This window comes from Hyaena hyaena, unplaced genomic scaffold (assembly GCF_003009895.1).
Source record: "Hyaena hyaena isolate Hyena2069 unplaced genomic scaffold, ASM300989v1 scaffold_1349, whole genome shotgun sequence".
Classification (NCBI taxonomy): Eukaryota; Metazoa; Chordata; class Mammalia; order Carnivora; family Hyaenidae; genus Hyaena; species Hyaena hyaena.
In genome coordinates this window covers 337,455-357,414 of record NW_024081983.1, presented here as the reverse complement: position 1 = coordinate 357,414, position 19,960 = coordinate 337,455, and the positions used below count along the sequence as shown (strand labels likewise).

At 36.9% G+C, this 19,960-nt stretch overlaps 1 protein-coding gene across 1 annotated transcript in view; it reads right to left on the bottom strand.

Annotated features, from left to right (window-relative positions):
- Positions 1-19,623, bottom strand: part of VSIG4 (V-set and immunoglobulin domain containing 4) — a 28,579-nt gene extending 8,956 nt beyond the window's left edge. The window contains exons 1-3 of the mRNA XM_039223451.1: positions 19,569-19,623; positions 13,994-14,350; positions 12,784-13,065 (exon numbers count right to left, since the gene is read on the bottom strand). Of these exons, the coding sequence (XP_039079382.1) occupies positions 12,784-13,065; positions 13,994-14,350; positions 19,569-19,623 (694 nt within the window). The remainder of the gene's footprint in view (positions 1-12,783; positions 13,066-13,993; positions 14,351-19,568) is intronic.
- Positions 19,624-19,960: the final 337 nt, after the last annotated feature.

Genomic DNA, 19,960 nt, shown 5'->3' with positions numbered 1-19,960 from the left:
ATAGACTCCCAATAAATGTGTAGTTATAGTCCAGAGCATCTTTCAACATGGATCGAAAGGCATATTTTGTTTTTAATAACTTCTGAAATTTAGATATTAATTTTATTGAGAGAGATTTAGGAAGTATTACAAAGAAGAGTGATGTCAGTGGAAATGGTAGAGTTATGATCTCAGGATATTTGCTTCTCTACAAAAGCAATGAAATAGCTGGCAAAATTTTGCAAAATCAACTTTTTTTTCCAAACAAACAGCATCAACTTTTTATCAAAATAAAAAAAAAAATACCTAGAGGTTTGCATCAATCCAGGGAGTATTTTTTAGAATAAAAGCACCTCAATGTTGTTAATAACAGCAACTTTGTGGCATTTTAACTTTTCCTAAACCCATTACTCCTCCCCAGACCAGTAGTAGCCTTGAGTGAGCAGAACAGATTAGTTTCCAAAAAACTGTCATTATTTGACCTGTCTGGTGGTTCTCTGACTCAAAAAGCTTGCCTTTATTGGTTACTCAGTCCTAAAACTTTCCATTGGGAAAGGCGTATATGTGTCACAAATCTGCCTGAAGCAATGGATAACAATTGAGGGAAACAAGAGACTGAGCAAAAAATTTACAAGGAAGAGTCAAATGTCTATTGACTTTTGGGTTATGAAAATCTCTAACACGTTCCTAACAATCCAGAAGGAAAACAACTGCCAAGCATAGTGCTGTGTTCATGTTCAGGAAGACATGAGAAGGTCATAAGCCCTTACCTCTTGCTAGCCTTGGGGCTCTGTGTAAGCAGGAAGTGAAGGTTATGGCACAGTTATAAACTGCCTGAGTGAGTGTTGAGGACATATTTCAACAGGCAACAGAGCTCTTTAGAAAACAGTCAGACATTTGTTTGTCTTAGGTATTTAAGGAATTCTCTATCCAATGATTGGCTGACCATTAAGCTTTACTAGTAGAGACTTCATTGGCCATCCATGATAATGAATACAAAGGACTATACTGAATTAGTTCAGAAAAGTCACTAAACAAATAAACAGCAACTAAAACAACAAGCAATGCCAATTCTAAGCCTTAGAGAGAGAGAATCAGGCTTCCAGAATTGCTATGTTATATATGAAAAACTCCAGTTTTTAATATAAATATGAGATATTCAAAGAAATTAGAAAGTATAGCTCATAAACAGGTAAAAAAAATCAATGAATAGAAAATCAATGGATAAAAAATCAAGAAATAGCACAGGTATTGGACTTACTAAACAAAGATTTTAGGGGTGCCTGGGTGGCTCAGTCGGTTAAGTGTCCGACTTCGGCTCAGATCATGATCTCACAGTTTGTGGGTTTGAGCCCCGTGTCAGGCTTTCTGCTGACAGCTAGCTCCGAGCCTGGAGCCTGTTTCAGATTCTGTGTCTCCCTCTCTCTCTGACCCTCCCCTTCTCACGCTATCTCTCTCTCTGTCAGAAATAAATAAAAATTTTTTTAAAAATTTAAAAAAAAAACAATGATTTTAAATGAATTATTTTAAATATGTTAAAAAACTAAAAATTTCATGTCTGAAGAACTGGAAGAATGAAACTTATTCAAACCAAATAGAGACATAAATTATAACACAGGAGCCATCTACAAATAATTGAGTTGAAAGGCACAATGACCAAAAGAAAAAAATCACTAGGGGGAAAAATTTTACCAGAGCTAATTGATGTGGCCAAAAAAAGTCATTAAACTTGAAAAGATGACAAATGAAATCAGCCACAAAAAAAGAAAATAGAATGAATGAGGAAACGTGAGCACTTCCTCAGAGACCTGTGGGACACCACCAAGTGTACCAATGTACACATAATTAAAGTCCTAAAAAGGATGGAAAATGACAGACAGAATCTTATTTTTTAAATAACATAAAAATCTCAATCTGATTATAAGTATTATTCTGCAAATATAAGACTCTCAATGAACCTCAGTTAGAAAATAAACATACAAACATCTACACCTAGACACATAATCAAAAGCCTAAGCCAATGAAACTATATCAAAAGCAGCAAGAGAGAAGCAAGTCATCATGTATGAGATTCTGAATTTTCACTCATATGTGGAGTTTAAGAAACTAAAGAGATGAACAGAGATGAAAGGAATCCTTAAGAGACTCTTAAATACAGAGAACGAATTAAGGATTGACGGAGGAGAGGTGGGTGGAATGACGGGCTAAGTGGGTGATGGGCATTAAGGAGAGCACTTGTTGAAATGACCACTGAGTGTTATATGTAAGTGATGAAGAACAAGGTTCTACTCTTGAAACAAGTATTACACTGTATATCGACTAACTTGAATTAAAAGAAATAATTTTTTTTAAAAATAACATGCATTTATATATAAAAAAGATTTATGACTGATTTCTCATTAGAAACAATGGAAGCCAGAAGATAGTGAGATAACATTCAAAGTACTAAAAATACATTTCAATTAGGAATTCTACATTTAGCAAAACTGCCATTTAAAAACAGAGGAGAAATTAAAGTATTCCAAGATAATCAATAACTGGGTGAGTCTGTCACCAGCAGATTTATCCTATGAAGAATCGTAAAGGGTAGTCTACAAACAGAAATAAATGGACACTAGATAGTAACTTGAATCAACATGAAGAAATAAAGCAACAATAAATATAACTACATAAGTAAATATAAAGAACATATAAATGTATTTTTTATTTGTAACTCTTTTTTTCTATCTGATTTAAAAGACAAAGACATAAAGCAATAATGTTGATGTGATTATAATGTATAAAGATGTAATTTTTAAAAAATTTTAAATGTTTTTTATTTATTTCTGAGAGAGAGAGAGCGTGAGCAGGGGAGGGTCAGAGAGAGAGGGAGACACAGACTCCAAAGCAGGCTCCAGGCTCTGAGCTAGCTGCCAGCACAGAGCCCAATGCGGGGCTCGAACCCATGAACCATGAGATCATGACTTGAGCCAAAATTGGACGCTTAACTGACTGAGCCACCCAGGCGCCCCTAAAGATGTAATTTCTTACAGTAATAGCATAAAGGAGGGGCAATTAAAAATAAAATAAAAAAGGATATATATCTAAAATGAATAATGAAATGGCAAACACAAATCCTATTTTATAAACAATTACATTAAATATGAATAGATTAAATTATCAAATTTAAAGGCAAAGATTGGTAGAGTGAATAGGAAAACATAATTATGTGGAATCTAAAACACAAAACACACAAACAAATAAACAGAAAGCATAATCAGAGCTATACATACAGATAACAAATTGATGCTTGCCAGAGGGAACCGGGATTGGGGGAAGGGAAAAATGTGGAAAGGGAAGTAAGAGATAAAATCTTCCAATTATAGAATGAATAAATCATGGGAATAAAAGGCATAAAGAATATAGTCAAAGATATTCTAATAGCATTATATGGTGACAGGTGGTAGTTACACCTCTGGTTAGCATAGCATAACATATAGAGATATTGGATCACTATGTTGTACGGCTGAAACTAATGTAACATTGTGTGTCATATGTACTCAATATAGAACAAAGTTTAAAAAGGCAACTTTCATTAAAAAAGAAAACAATCTAGTTCCATTGTATGTATATTTAGGATTCAAACACATAAATGTGTTGAAAAATAAACTCAAAATGGATAAAGGACCTGAACATGAGACAGGACACCATCAAAACCCTAGATTAGAAAGCAGAAAACAACCTCCTTGACCTCCACCTCAGCAATTTCTTACTTGACACATCCCCAAAGTCAAGAGAATCAAGAACAAAAATGAACTATTGGGACCTCATCAAAATTAAAAGCTTCTGCACGGCAAAGGAAACAATCCATAAAACTAATAGGCAACAGACAGAATGGGAAAAGATAGTTGCAAATGACATATCAGATAAAGGGCTAGTATCCTTTGATGAGGAACTCATCAAACTCCACACCCAAAAAACAAACAATCCAGCGAAGAAATGGGCAGAAGATATGAACAGACACTTCTCCAAAGAGGACATCCAGATGGCCAACAGACACATGAAACGATGTTCAGCATCCATCCTCATCAGGGAAATACAAACCAAAACCACACTTAGATACCACCTCATGCAGGTCAGAGTGGCTAAAATGAGCAAATCAGAGGACTGTAGATGCTGGCGAGAATGTGGAGAAACGGGCACCCTCCTACACTGTTGGTAGGAATGTAAACTGGTATAGCCCCTCTGGAAAACAGTGTGGAGGTTCCTCAAAAAATTAACACTAGAACTCCCCTAGGACCCAGCAATAGCACTTCTGGGAATTTATCCAAGGGACAACAGGATTGGCACATGGCCCCCAATGTTCATAGCAGCATTCTCAACAATAGCCAAAACATGGAAAGAGCCTAAGTGTCCATCAACTGATGAATGGATCAAGAAGATGTGGTTTATCTATACAATGGAATACTACATGGCGATGAGAAAGAATGAAATCTGGCCATGTGTAGCAACATGGATGGAACTTGAGGGTATGATGCTGAGCGAAATAAGTCAGTCAGAGAAGGACAGCTACCATATGTTTGCACGTATAGGAGGATTAAGAGGAACTTAACGGAGGACCGTGGGAGAGAAGAAGGGGGGAAACAGGGTGGGGGAGAGGGAGGGAGGCAAACCATGAGAGGCTCTTGAATGTTGAGAACAAACAGGACTGATGGGTATGGGGGAGAGGGGAAGGTTTTTGATGGAGTAGAGCACTTGTGGGGATGAGCACTGGGTGTTGTATGGAAACCAATATGACTATAAACTATTAAAAAGGAAACAAAGTATCAGTGAAAAAAAAGTAGGAAAGTAAATGTATGAAAAAATATATACCATGCAAACAGTAACTAAAATAAAACTGGAGTAGCTATACAAATATTCAACAAAATACACTTAAAACACAAATTGTTATTAGAGACAAAGAAGTCCATTTTATAATTTTGTCAATCCATCAAGAAAACATTACAATTATAAACATATGTGCTTCTAATAAAACAGCCCCAAAATACATGTAGCAAAAACTGACAATTTTAGGGAAAAATAAATAATTCAACAATAATAGTTTGAGGTTTCAATAGTCTAATTTTAATTATGGATAGAAAAACTAGATGAAAGATGACAAGAAAATTGAAGCTTTGAACAACACTGTTCTGGAATAAGACTGTTAACTAAATGGACCTAACCAACATATACAAAGCACCCCACACAACAGCAGAATACATGGGCTTTTCAAGTGCCTATGGAACATTATCCAGAATAGACCATATATTAGGCCACAAAATCAGGCTCAGTAAATTTGAAACAATTAAAACAATGCAAAATGGGGCACCTGGGTGGCTCAGTAGGTTAAGCATCTGACTTTGGCTCAGGTCACGATCTCACAGTTGTGAGTTTGAGCCCCGCGTCAGGCTCTGTGTTGACATCTCAAAGCCTGGAGCCTGCTTAGGATTCTGTGTCTCCCCTCTCTCTATGCTCCACCCCCGCTCTCTAGCGCTCTCTCACTCTCTCTCTCTCAAAAATAAATAAAGATAAACAATAAAAATTTTTAAAAAGAAACAATGCAAAGTACTTTGTCCAACCACAATGAAATAACATTAGAAATCATTAACAGAAGAAAATTAGAGAAATTCACAAATATGTGGAAATTAAATGACACATTCCCAATTAACCAGTGGGTTAAATTTTAAAAAATTATTAGGAAATAAGAAAACATTTTGAGATTGTAAAAAATGAAAACACAACATATGAAGCTTATTGGAGGCAGTGAAATAGTACCCAAAGAAAAAATAATAGGTATAAAAACAACATCAGGAAATAAGAAAGCTCTCAAGTCAATAATCTAATCTTCCACCTTAAGAAGAAAACTAAAACAAATTAAACAGAAAACAAACAAAAGAACGTACATACTTAGCAGAAATAAATGAAATAATAAATAGAAATTAATATAGAAACCAACAAACCCAAAATTTGGTTATTTGAGAAAATCAGCATAATTGACAAGCCTCTGGCTAGACCAACCTAAGAAAAAGAAGGAAGACTCAAATTGTTAAAATATTTAATATACTTAATAAAAAAGGGAACCTTGCTACTAACTTTGTAGAAAATAAAACAAATAATTCTAAGGGAATACTATGAATAACTGTAAGGCAATGAGTTAGTTAAGATGTAAGAGACAAATTCCTAGAAATTTACAAACTATTAAAACTAACTAAGGAAGAGACAGAAAACTTAAATAGGCAGAAATTTACAAGTTAAAAGATTGGATCTCTAATCAAATACCTTCCCACAAAGGTTAGGCCCAGGTGGCTTTAATGGTGAATTCTACAAAAGGTTTAAAGAAAAATTAATGTCTATTCTTCACCAATTCTTCCAAAAACTAGGTAAGGTACCACTTCCCAACTTCATGTATGAGACCAGTATTACCCAGAAATAAAATCAGATGAAGATATCAAAAGAAAAGAAAACTAAGAAACAATATGCCTTATGTATATAAATGTAAAACTACTTAATAGAATACAAGCATATCAAATCCAGCAGAATATTAAAAAGATTATGTACCATCACAATTAAGGTTTATCCCAGAAATGCAAGATTGGCTCAACATATGAAAAACAAGTTGATGCAATGCACTCTATTAATAGAATAGACACAGAATTATCTTAATAGACATAGAAGATGCACTTGACATAATCCAACGCTCTTTGATTTATATAAAATATTAAACAAACTAAGAATAGAAGCAACTTTCTCCACTTGATAAGAGTATTTACATAAAACACACACGGGGGACTTGGGTGGTCCAGTTGAGCATCTGACAAGCTCAAGATATGATCTCACGTTTCGAGTTTGAGCCCCACATGGGGTTTGCTGCTGTCAGAGAAAAACCCACTTCACATCCTCTCTTCCCCCTCTCCCTGTCCTTTCCCTGCTCACACTCTTTCTGAAAAATAAGTAAACATTAAAAAAAAAAACAACACATACATCTAACATCATACTTAATGGTAAAAGACAGAATACTTTTCCTAGAAGATCAAACACAAGACAATTATGTCCAATCTCACCATGCTTATTTACCATTGTACTGTAAGTATTAGCCAAGCAATTTATGCAAGAAAAAAATAAAATACAACAAGATTGGAAAGGAAGACTACAACTGTTTATATTTTCAGATTACATAATCATATATAGAAAATCCTAAAGAATCCACAAAACAATGCTCTACTATTAGAACTAATAAATGAGTATAGAAAGGTTGAAGGATTTAAGAACAATATACAAATATGAGTCATATTCCTGTACATTAGCAACAAACTATACCAAAAAATGAAATTAAGAAAACAATTCTATTATAGTAGCATGAAAAATAATAAATTACTCAGAAACAAATTTAACTAGAGAACTGCAAGACTTGTACACTGAGAACTACAAAACATTGTTGAATGAAGTTTCAAATAACTGGAAAGACATCTCATGTTCATGGATTGAAAGATTTAATATTATAAAGATGGCAATACTTTCAAAATCTGTAGAATCAATTCAATCACTATCAAAATCTCAATGACTTACTAGCAGAAATGGAAAAGTTGATCCTACATGGATCATTATAACTCCAAATGGAATTGCCATGGATCCTAAATAAACAAAATTATCTTGAAAAATAAAAACAAAACTGGAAAACTCATCAATTTAATAACTTACTACAAAGCTATAAAAACCAAAACTGTGGTACTTGTATAAATATATAGACTATGTAATAAAATTGAGAGTCCAGAAATAAATTTGTATATCATTGGTCATTGGTATTTGACAGGACTGCTAAGACCATTCGGTGGGAAAGCATAGTTTCTTCAAATAATAATGCTAGGACAACCAGACAATAAATAATGATTATATCTCTTACTGTATATAAAAATTAATTTGAAATGGGTCAAATACCTAAACATATGAGATAAAAGCTTAAAATTCTTCAAAGAAAGTATAGGAGTAAATATCTATGTCCTTGCATTGGTAGTGGATCCTTAGATATGTCACCAAAAGGACAAGCATCAAAAGAAAAAAATAGAGAAATCAGACTTCATCAAAATTAAAAACTTTTGTGCATCAAAGGACTCTATCAAGAAAGTGAAAAGCAGCCTATCAAATGCGATAAAACTTTTGCAAACAATATATTGAAAAGAAGCTAGTATTCAGAATATACAAAAAAACTATTACAACTCAACAATTACAGGGGCACCTGGGTGGCTCAGTGGTTAAGCTTCCGACTTCAGCTCAGGTCATGTCTCGGGTTCCATGAGTTCAAGCTCTGCATTGGACTCTGCTGACAGCTCAGAGCCTGGAGCCAGCTTCTGATTCTGTCTCCCTCTCTCTCTCTGCCCCTCCCCTGCTCACACTTTGTTTTTCTCACTCTCAAAAATGAATAAATATTAAAAATATTTTAAAATCCAACTGAACAATTACAAGGGCAAACAATCAAATGTTAAAATGTGCACAATTACCAATATAAAATAAGACATGGGGATACAATGTACAACATGGGAAATGCAGTTAATAATATGTAATAATACATAAAAACTTTGCATGGTAAAAGATGGTAGCTAGACTTATCAAGGAGATCACTTCATAATGTTTATAAATGTAGAATTACCACCTTTTACACCTGAAACTAATATAATATTGTATACTTCAATTAAATACACTTCAATAAAAGATAATGTGCAAAGTATATGAATAAGCTGTCTTCCAAAGAAGGCATATGAAGGGCCAATAAGCACATGAAAAGATACTCAACATAATTAGTCATTACGGACATGCAAATTGTAACCACAATGTGACACTACTTCTTACCCACTTAGTTGGCTATAATTTAATAAATAAAATAGAAAATAAGTTGATGAGAATGCAGAGAAACTGCAACCCTCATACACTGCTAATGATAATGTAAAATATTATAGCCACTTTGGAAAAGAGTTTGGGAGTTACTCAAAAAATTATATACAGAGTGACTATATGATATAGAAATTAGTATAGTAGAATAGTAGTATAATAGTATAGTCATATACTAAAGAGAACTGAAAAAATATTTTTAAATGAAAGTTTATATATGATTGCGAATAACAGCATTATTCCTAATAACTAAAAAGTAGAAACAACCTCAGTTTCCATCAACTGATGAGTGAATGATAACATGTGTTATATCTATGGAATGGCATATTATTTGCCAATAAAAAGAATGAAAACCTAATACATGCTACGGCATGGATGAACTTTGAAAACATCATGCTAAGTAAAAGAAATCGGACACAAAAAGTCACATATGGCATGGTTCAATTAATATGAAATACCTTGAATAGATAAATATTCTAAGATAAGTAGATAGAAAGTAGGTCAGTGATTTCTAAGGGCTGGAGGAATGGAGTATGAGAGTGATTGCTTAATAGGCATGGAATTTCCTTTTGGAGTGAAAAAAATGCTCCTGAATTGGATAATAGTGATGGTTGTACAGCTATCTGAACCACTGAATCATATGTTAAAATGTTGAATTTTATAGTATGCAAAGTATACTTTGCACAGAGTATAAAAATATCAGTGAAAGATGGATAGAATTTCTTTAGACGAAGAAGGAAATTGCAGGCAGGAAGAACATCACTTTATGTTACAGATGTGGAAATATAGGTTGAATAGGTAGGCTGGGAAAAGACTAAGGGAGTTTAAGATTTGGCTTTTTTGTAGAAGGTCCATGGGGAGCAACAGAATGATTCTGAGGAAGGAATAAACACTGCCCAATCTAAGTGTTTGGAAAATAATTCTGACAACAGTGTGGTGAGGTTTTTGAAGGTGAAGGAGTGGTATAGTTTGTCTATTCATTTACAAATATTCATTAAGTGCCTACTATATGCCAAGTGCTTTGCTGGACCATCAAGAACTTGTCATGGATTTTCTATCTTGTGACATCGGATAGATACTCAATAAATGATGAAAGTTGATATCTTTATGTGGATGGATGGAGATACAGTAGTCATTTAAAAGGCTATTGGGGAAAAAAAAGGCACTTTCCTTATTTCACATTCCCCAGAAATTGTTTTAAAAAATGGGGGTATTGGAAAAGAGAAGAAGAGCTTAATAAGAGAGCTGGTTCAATAGTTGAATTCACAGCACTCGGTGATATTGATGGTTATTTGAAAGGGAAGGGGAGGGAGGAGTTAAAGATATTGTCAAATCTTCAAACCAGGACTTTGACAACATTTATGATCAAGAGATAAATTAAGGAAAAGCCAGCAGAGGAGTCTTAGTAGAATAAGTCAGATAGGTTGTAGGAGAACCAAGAGAGAATGGTGGTGTTGATAGTAGAAGCTGAAAGACCTTTGAGGAAGAAGGAATGTCAACTGCTACACTGATGTTGGGAGGATATGTGTGATGAAAAGGCTTAGGGTTTTCATAATTTGGAGGTTAGTGATGGTTCAATAGGTAGGTCAGGGAGTTAGGTTAAAAGCACAGCTGGAAGGTTTGCTGTGGAGAGAAGAGCATGTTTTACTCTGATCCAAGAAGGAATAGGTAGGGGAATGTCAAGGCAAAGAAAAGAGTTGATAGAATTCACATCTGAGAGGACTCTGGGTATTCTTTCATGTTCTGAGAGCTGGCCTGAAGGCCTAAAATAAAGTTAAAGTGTTATGAACTGCTGCTATATAGGACGAAAATCTACAAATTGGTAAACACTATGGGGATAAGCAGTGGATGTCACAGAGCATGAAACTAAACTGAGAACTGAGACCAAAGCATCTCTGCATTTTTTTAGCAAAGCTTAGCTGTCTGAATGTGAAGAAGGGCATGGCATACAAGTCCATATCATAAGTGAGGAACAGTATAGAGGGTAAGGCAGAGGGATGACGATTGAGAGTTACGTAGGTCAGAGATTAAATGGAACCAGAATCATGGAACTAGGTTGAGGTACAGAAAGAAGGTGAAGGCTCAGAGAACAGGGAAGGGTGCAAGACTGAGAGTAACTTCTCTGAGCCTCATTTTCCTTTCTCATCAGTAGGAGGCAAAGGTAAGTAGTGTCTAACAGCTTTGTGAGTTAGAGCTGGTTTGTTCATTTTCCTTATACAGAGGTATCTTCTGATGATAGTAATTTTTAGATGGCTCTGAGGATAAGTACTAAAAGCAGTTAATTCCCATCATGTTTTGGGCAGTGGCAGCCTTGCTGGAATAAGTGTCCTCCCTTCCAAGGAGATCACTTGGAAGGAAACAAGATTCATTTAGATGTATCACTGCTGGGATGTTCATTTAAACTCCAGCCTTCAGCCCTCATGTACATAATTTGTAGTGCTCCCAGGATAATGCTGTAAGAAATAACCAGACCTTTATTAACCAGAGTCAATCAGAGACATCAGCCAGAACTTGCACTTGACTTTAGAAGAAGATGGGGAGGTGGTATTTAAAACAAAACAAAACAAAACAAAACAACTATGTAGATATCTGGACTTTATTTTATGAAGCAAAACCAAACACAAACAACAAAGAAAATAACAACAAAAAACCTTCACTGCACAAAACAAAGAAAAAGAAGAATGAGATATCACATTACACCCATAATGGCTAAAATCAAAAAGACAAGAAATATCAAGTGTTGGTGAAGATGTGGAGAAAAAGGTGCCTTCATACACTACTGGTAGGAATGTAAACTGATACAGCCACTATTAAAAGCAGCATGGAGGCTTTTAAAAAATTAAAAGAAGATATACTATATGATCCATTAATTCTGCTAATGGGAATCTACCCAAAGAATATGAAAACACTAATTTTAAAAGATATATGCACCTCTATGCTTATCACAGCATTATGTGTGTGTGTGTGTGTGTGTGTGTGTGTATAACATTCAATGGAATGTTACATAGCCATAAAAGAAGTTAAAATCAAGCCATTTGAGAAAACATGGATGGACATAGAGGATATTATGCTAAGTGAAGTAAGTGAGACTGAGAAAGACAAATATCATATGATTCCACTCATTTGGTATCTAAAAATGAATAAACAAAAAGCAGAATTATATGTATAAATACAAAGAACAAAGTGATGATTGCCAGAGGGTAGGAGTGTGGAAAAATGGGAAAAATGTGTGAAAGGGAATGGGAGATACAGGCTTCCAGTTAGGAAATAAAAGATGATAAAAGGCACAGTAAAAGGAATATAGTTAATGATATTGTAATAGTGATATGATGGCAGCTACACTTGTGAAATCACTATGTTGTGCTTCTGAAACTAATGTAACACTGTGTGTCAACCTACTCAAAAAAGAACAACAAAAAATAGATTCAAAAGGGTGTCCAAGAGCTAATAAAGATTCAAACATAAGAGACAATTAGATGTAATGGAAAGAGTATTCCATCTTTCGCAAGTTACAACTTGAACTTCCTAGCTGTGAGCCCCGTGGCAAATAAATTTCTCTTTCTGATGTTCAGTTTCTTCTGTAAAATTAGTGTTATGATAGCTATCTCATAAGATAGATGTGGGTGTCAATTACAAAATGTGCTTTGAGTTCTTGTGAATTGTATCTGCCAAATATGATTTACTTAGTGAAAGTCACTTTTTCCTTTACCCTCTTTGTCTTCTTAACCCAAAACATGACTGGCATCATCTCCAGCCTTGCGATTATCACCAGAATTTTTCTTTCTCTGTGATTGTACAACCCAGAACACCACACCCCAACCACACACACAAACTCTCTTTTCTGGAATAAAGATATTTACGTTGCAAGGATTGCAAGGATCACCAAAAGAAAAGATTTCTCACCTTTGACCACAAACTTCACAATGTTGCTTCGCTGCTCAGATCCTACTCGGCCCTTGGCAGTACAGAAATAGGAGCCAGAGTCAGCCACCACAGCAGGCTTGAAGAGTAAGGTACTCAAGACTGCTACTTTGATGGGTTCTTGATTGTCAGTCTGTTCCTTATACCAAACATAACTGATGGGAGGAGAACCCCAAGCCTGGCATTGAAGACTAATCCTCATTCCCTGGGGCACTGTGAAGCCATAGCCACTGCCAGTCGTCACTGTGGGCTTGGAAACAGAGACTGCAAATGGAAGACAAGAGGGGAGGCTCTGAGAAGTTACAAGGATATGTGAAGACAAGACTGAGTCATCCTTCCTGGGTATAGGGATAACCATATATCTGCAAAGGGAACTAAAAGGGGCTCTTGACTTGGGAGGAAAGAAAAATATATTCCTTTGGAAGATTAGGTACTGTTTTGTGTTATCTGGGGTTTGGTATTATCTGGAATTAAAAATTAACTGATTTTTTAAAAGTTAATAGATTCTTTTAGGGTTCAGTAGATGGAGGGTTTTTTTTTTTTTTCATTTCATTTCATTTTATTTTATTTTTTACAAATAGTTCATTGTCAAATTGGTTTCCATATAACACCCAGTGCTCATCCCCACAAGTGCCCTCCTCCATGCCCATCTCCCCCCTCCCCCCCTTACCCATCAGTTCTCAGTTTGTTCTCAGTTTTCAAGATTCTTTCATGGTGATAACAGTAGATTGAGTTTTGAATTATCCTCAATTTTGGATTACCAGGGTGACGTTTTCTTGTCAAGTCAGCAATATTTATCTTGGCTGACCCCAGTATCCCTTTCCCCAGAGCTTCTCTGTCAGCCTCTAGTTACTCTCCAATATTATGATTATACAGACATACTCATTTTCATGAGTTTTAGACCCAGAACCCAAGAAGGGCAACTAGGGTGTGGATGGTGGAACTTCTGGGAAACTTAAGGGTGCAAATATTTTAAGGCCAGGAACCCTTCCCAACACTTCTAAAATTATACTATGAGAGTGGTGTCCTTAAGGATCTTATGCCTGTCCACGTCTCCTGATTAGGACATATAACTGAAAAGAGTCCGTATACAAGTAAACAAAATTATCTGGGTTTCTCAAGGTTTTCTAGGATTATAGTCCTTTATTTGGTCTTTGTCTGTTAGTGCTTTCCTACCCCCACAGTGACTCACGTTTCTGGACACGGAGCTCAATGATCTTATCTTTCACCACTTGGTTGCCATTAGGGGTCAGCCAAGTGACTTCACATGTGTAGTGGCTCTGGTCATCCATCTCGAGAGTATTCAGTTGGAGAGACACATCTCCTGGAACCTTGTGGTTCACTTGTAGGCGGCCCCGGTACTTTGCTTGCTGGATATGGTCTCCAGAGGAATCATGTAGAAATATGGTGACTGGGTCCAAATCACGATGTACCAGCCACTTTACCAAGACTTGAGTGTAACCTTGCAGAGGACCATAAGTACATGGAATATTTATATCCCCTTTCCAAGGCCCTGTCACACTCTCAGGTGCTTCCAGGATGGGATGGCCTGAAAAGGAAAAACAGAGGAAGAAAGCAGACACAGATAGCACACCCACCTGGAAGCTAGGAAAGCAGTGGCAGATCTCAAGAGGCTTCTGAGAAACACCTTTCAAATTTCCTTCCATAATACTTTCAGATTCCATGTGTCATTTTGTTCTCTATCAGCCTTCCCATCAATCAGAACCAATCATCAGAAGGAAATCTCTTAACACTTTGGCTCTTTTCAGTTTCAAGTCCTTTTCCTGTCACTACCTTGCTGAAAGATGACCCTGGGTAAGTTGCTTCCCACCACGAGGACTCACTTTCTTATCTATAACGTAGAGAGTTTGAATGGAATGATCTCTAAGGATCCTCAAACTCTGACATTCTCTAAGTCAATAAAAGAAAAACCTCTTTCAACATTTTGCAAAAGAAGTGTAGGGGCAAATGCTGAACAGCTGTGTTTGGGATATTTTATTATGTAATTATGTACCTGGAGAAATGTGAGGGCTGCAGGTCTAAGAAAGAAAGGGCCATATTCCCTGCTTATTCCCCATTGCTCCACAGAAAGGCTCATTTTTTGTGTTCCCATCCCTAAGTTCTTCTCTACAAGGGAGGAAGTTTGCTAAAAATGGCAACTCTGAGGGTGGAAACTTGTGTGAAATATATTCCTTTCTAAGAAAATCATTAGTTATTGTTAAGTATGAAACTTGCATTTATAAGCCTGACTTTTTTCCTGATTTATCTTTATTTTTGCTTTCTCTTAGGTTTCAGCAAAGGTACATTGGAAAATTCCATCCTGAGGAGGAATGGAGAGGAAAATATCTGAAGAAATGGATATGAATAAAATCCTAGAGCTGGCTATGGTAGGGATGGTAATAGGAAAAAAAGGAGATTGATCCTTGGCATGTTGGGGAGGTAAACATGGGGGAGGGGAATTGGGGATGTTGAGAGAGCTTTAGAAATTTCCATTCATGAACTCATATTTTGAAGATATTGTGTTTTATTTAACTATGACCAGGAGTGATGGATTGTATTTAGACAATTTCCTTATGTCTGTCATAGAAGAATGAGGTTGAAACTGTGAGATGTTATTGAATAAAGGCCTTTTTATGTAGCTCAGGATTCCCAGTCCTCAGTCAAACAAATGGAAGAGAGAGTGGGTGTATGCTCCCAGAATTTATTGCCAAGTACCAGGGCTTCTATCTGTAGGGAGACTAAAGTCAAGCCTCTAGTCTGTGCTCTCACCAGGGATTCTTAGAATATAACTAGCATATTTTGGCCAAGATAAAAGCCTTGAGTAGAAAAGAATAAATAAACATGAGTCCATGTTGTTAAATCCACCACATATACTCTGGAGGGTTTCAGATTGGGCAGGAAGCAGAACTCAGACCCATGAATGGGAGATTTGCCCATAGGGACAGTTTTTGGTTTGCCCTAAAAATGAACTTTATAATTAATCAGATCTGTTTATTGATTGACTAGGCTGTCAGGGGGAAGTTCTGAGCTTTGTTTGTGTATGGGACAGTATTACTCTTTACGTTCTCTTCCAATCTTAGATGGTTCATTACTAACAGACTGTAACGGAAATGGAAGTTAAATAATTATGTTTTCTAAGTGGTGGTGAACATTCACCTGCTGGTGGTGAGTATCACTCTGCTGTTACTAGTGTAGGCCTCCATATGCATGCAAATACAGCTTATCATCATCATGAGCACACACATGTCACTTGCAAGCACACATATGGGGCCTTAAGCCCCATGAAAACCATCTTAACCTTTCAGTTTAATGTCCTCTTTCCCACTAATCTTCCAGCTCTTCCAAATATGCCTCCCCTCCTCTAAAAGCATTCTCACACTTTTCTCCTGGACAACAAAGCAGTATTCTGCTGTGACGACATCTGGAAAAGCTGAGAATGCCTTTGTCTATGTGTATGTATGCCTCCCTTCTTGGGGGATTTTAGAGAACTGCAAGAGCTGGCTTGCATTACCCTCTCTGGGAACTTCCTGGGGATTCTCACAGAGCTCACTCTGGTCTGTCAATAATATGAATAGACAGTCTCAATTTTTCAATCTTGAAAGTCACTTCTAAAAGTAGATTGGGCTTGGGGCCCCTGGGTGACTCAGTTGGTTAAGCGTCCAACTTTTGATCTCAGCTCAGGGTTTGATCTCAGGGTAGTGAGTTCAAGTCCCATACTGGGCTCCACGCTAGGCATGATGCCTACTTTAAAAAAAAGTAAAAGTAAAAAAGAAAAGTAGTTTGGGCTTGACTTTCACATTCCAGAATATGGGCATGTGACAGAGTTAGTAACCATACTAACTAATTAAAAAACTAATTACAAGTTTTTCCCCTTTTACTTTTTTCTTCCCTTCTCCTTTCTTTTTTCCTTCCTTCAATTCCTTCTTCCATTTGGATTTTATTCTTCCTCCTTCTTTTTCTTGTTTTCCCATCTTGCTCCTCCTGCTTCATTAGTAACACAAAGACAGAGTATATGGTATGCACAGAGCATCAAACACACAAAAAGACATTTTACACTATGTACTCTGATCTCCAAAGTGAAGGTAATCTCAATAGAATTGACTTACACCTTCCAGCTATCCTTGTGATTCTCAGAGAACCTAGAGAAACACTGAACAGAAGCACCTAATGAGATCAGGAGAATAGTGAAGGACAGCATGATGTAGTAAGAAGAGCAACACCAATCCAAGTCCAAGGTCTATCTTAACATGTGACCTGTTTCACCATGTCTCTGTGTGGCCTAGAGTAAATTGATAAACCTGTCTGAGCTTCGGGTCATTATCAGTAAAATGGACATAACAATAAATCTTCCATGCAGGGCTATTTTGAAGATCAAATGAGCTTATAGGTATGAAAGCACCTAGCATAATGGCTGGCATTTAGTAGGTGGTGGATAATTACCAGTCTTGTCTCATGCCTCAGGAGAAACTCTTCATATTTGTTTTGATTCTTATTTTACAGAAATCCTCTGTCTTCTTCAGAGTGGACAGGTTTATTAGATTAGATCATTTTTAGTTTTAATGATGACCTGAAGGAAAAGTTAGCACATGAGAAGGTAAGCAGCTGCCCTCACCAGCTTGAGGGAGTCTACTAAGTTATGAGCAGGAAATAGACCATCCATAGATTGTAAGGAGCTATAAAGGATGGAGTAGCCTGTATCTATAGCAACAGAGCTGGTTTGGAAGCCAATGTGAAAAGTTGGTGAAATTAAGTAATATACCTAACTTTTCTTGAGGACTGGGTAGGAAAAAAATTATATCAGGAAAGTCTCACCTCCTGGGGGAATGTTCTGCCCTTTATGGATCCGTGAAAACCACCAAATGGCAAGGTACTTGGTGTAACAGGGCTTGGGGGACCAGGCAGTATAGAATTTGAAGACTTCTAGAATGGCATAGCTGCAAGGGCTTTTAGTTGCATTTCCTCAGGGTATACATAGGCAAGCCAAGAGAAAGAAAGATCCTTACCTAAGGTTACACAGAAAGCAAGAGCCTAGAGGCCTAGAAGAAAGGCTTTCATATGCTACACTGCCTTCTTACCTTATCAAACCACTAACCACGACTGAAATTAGTAACCCCTTACTTGGGCCTACTTGACTTGGTTTATAGTATGTTATACTAGGATAATATCCACTTGACTTGCTGAAAAAAATTCCATCTGGTGGCTATTTTCTTAAAGGCCTTTCCCAGGCTTTCAGAGTCCTACTATCTTTTCTCAGGGAAGAATTGAATTTTCTCTAAATCTTATCCCTCCACATGAGAAAGACCTGGGCTAGGCATTGACTCAAGGAGCTTTGTTGAAAATAGTTTAATTTGAGAAAGAGGGGACAGTATTTTTCCTAGAAACTGGACTTAGAAAAGCAAAATGTGGGGCCTGTGTAACAGTCCTAAAGAAAGGAAAGGCTTAGTTTTCTGTGGAGGGGTTCCTTTATAGGTCCAATTTTGGGTCTCTTTTTGAATTTTCCTCCTCTCAGCATGACACAGAGAATGCTATCTTCCCATAACCACACACTCCGGTGTCTGGCCTCTCTCCCTCTCTTGGGTTGCCTCCTGGCTTCGATAATAGCTGTTAATAAAATGTTTATAGTGTTTATAAAATGAAAATATTTAGGATTTATTAATTATTATTATTATTATTAATCAGCTGCTTTGACCCAGCAGCTGATTCTGGCCCCTAGAATACATACATACATACATCCTCTTCCTATAAAGATATGGAACAAGTAGAGATGCAGGAAGAACCCCTTTGTCCTATCTTGGGTTTCACTTAGCTATTACTCAGGCTTAGTTACCTAAAAGTCTATCTCAATTCTCAGGGTTATAAATGGGGATGAGGGAATAGCCAAACATACAATGCTTCTATGGGATAGTCAGACCGCTTTTAGGGTATATATCTAGCATTAATTTCCCTCACGTAACCTGGGCAAATTGGGGCATATTCACAGGGAAGTGAGTTACCCCAGGAGGCAGTAAGAAACCACCAAGTCCTGTGAATACCAGTTGAGGAAGTTAGGGCTTGTTTATTTTTGAGAAGACATGAATCAATGGGACATGATGTCTGTCCTCAGAGCTCTAAAGGGCTGTCACAACATCAAGGGAGTAGATATGTTCTATGTGTCTCCAAGAAATAGAAGTGGGGCTTTAAGATGGAAGTCACAAGAAAGTGGATTTAGTTCAACACAAAGAAGACCTTCTGACATTTGGAACTACTCCTGGATAGACTAGATAGTCTGGGGAAGTGGTGAACTCACAATCACTGGAAGAATGTAAACATTTTGAGCACTTGTTCATAACAATGAAGAATGTGTTTAGGTTATTTTTAAGGTCCCATCTAACTCTTGGACAACATTCCTTCTTTGAATATTATATATCTTAAAAGGGATCAAGACCTAGAATCAGAGAAGTTAAGGTATAATGGTAGAATTTCAGGTGAAAGACAGAAGATGGAGGAAGGATTTGGGTGGCATTGGGCAACTTCTTAATTTCCCTCAAATACGACAAGTACTAGAAAATCATATGGATATTTTCAACAGAGGACCCTTTTCAAGTTCTACCCGAACTTACCTTCTGGCTTCTTCAACAGGCTTCAGCTGCCCCCAAACTGAGTCTGTAACACTGCGAACACTCACCTATTTAGCAGGAATAGGCTTTCTTCAGTAGCCATTCAATCCCCACCCTCCAGCCTTTTGCTTGTGCCAGCAGTAACAGCCAGGTCGCAATTTTCTGCCTTACCATAGGTGATCACTGCTAGGTGGCCCAGGAGCAGGAGGTCCAGTAAAAGCTCCATCACAGCCTTAGATACTTTTTTCCTTTGTTCCAACCTTCTGATGTCAAAGGCTTGAACTTCTGATGGCTGTCAGCTTCTGTGCCTGCTTACTTCCCTTCCTTCTTTATATCTCTCACTTGGACTCCCAGTCCCATCTCACATTCTCTTTCCTTCCTTATTTCAGCACAAGTCATGTGAGCATCCCCTTCCTCCCCTGCCTTGGATTGGAGGTTCAGGATGAGTGAAGCAATTCCTCCCCCTGCTAGATTGTTGATTTGACTTTCCCTGGAGCCAACAGAGCTCTCTGGTCTTTGATCTCCCAGGCTGTGTTTATTCTGGGTTTCTTCCACAAGACTCG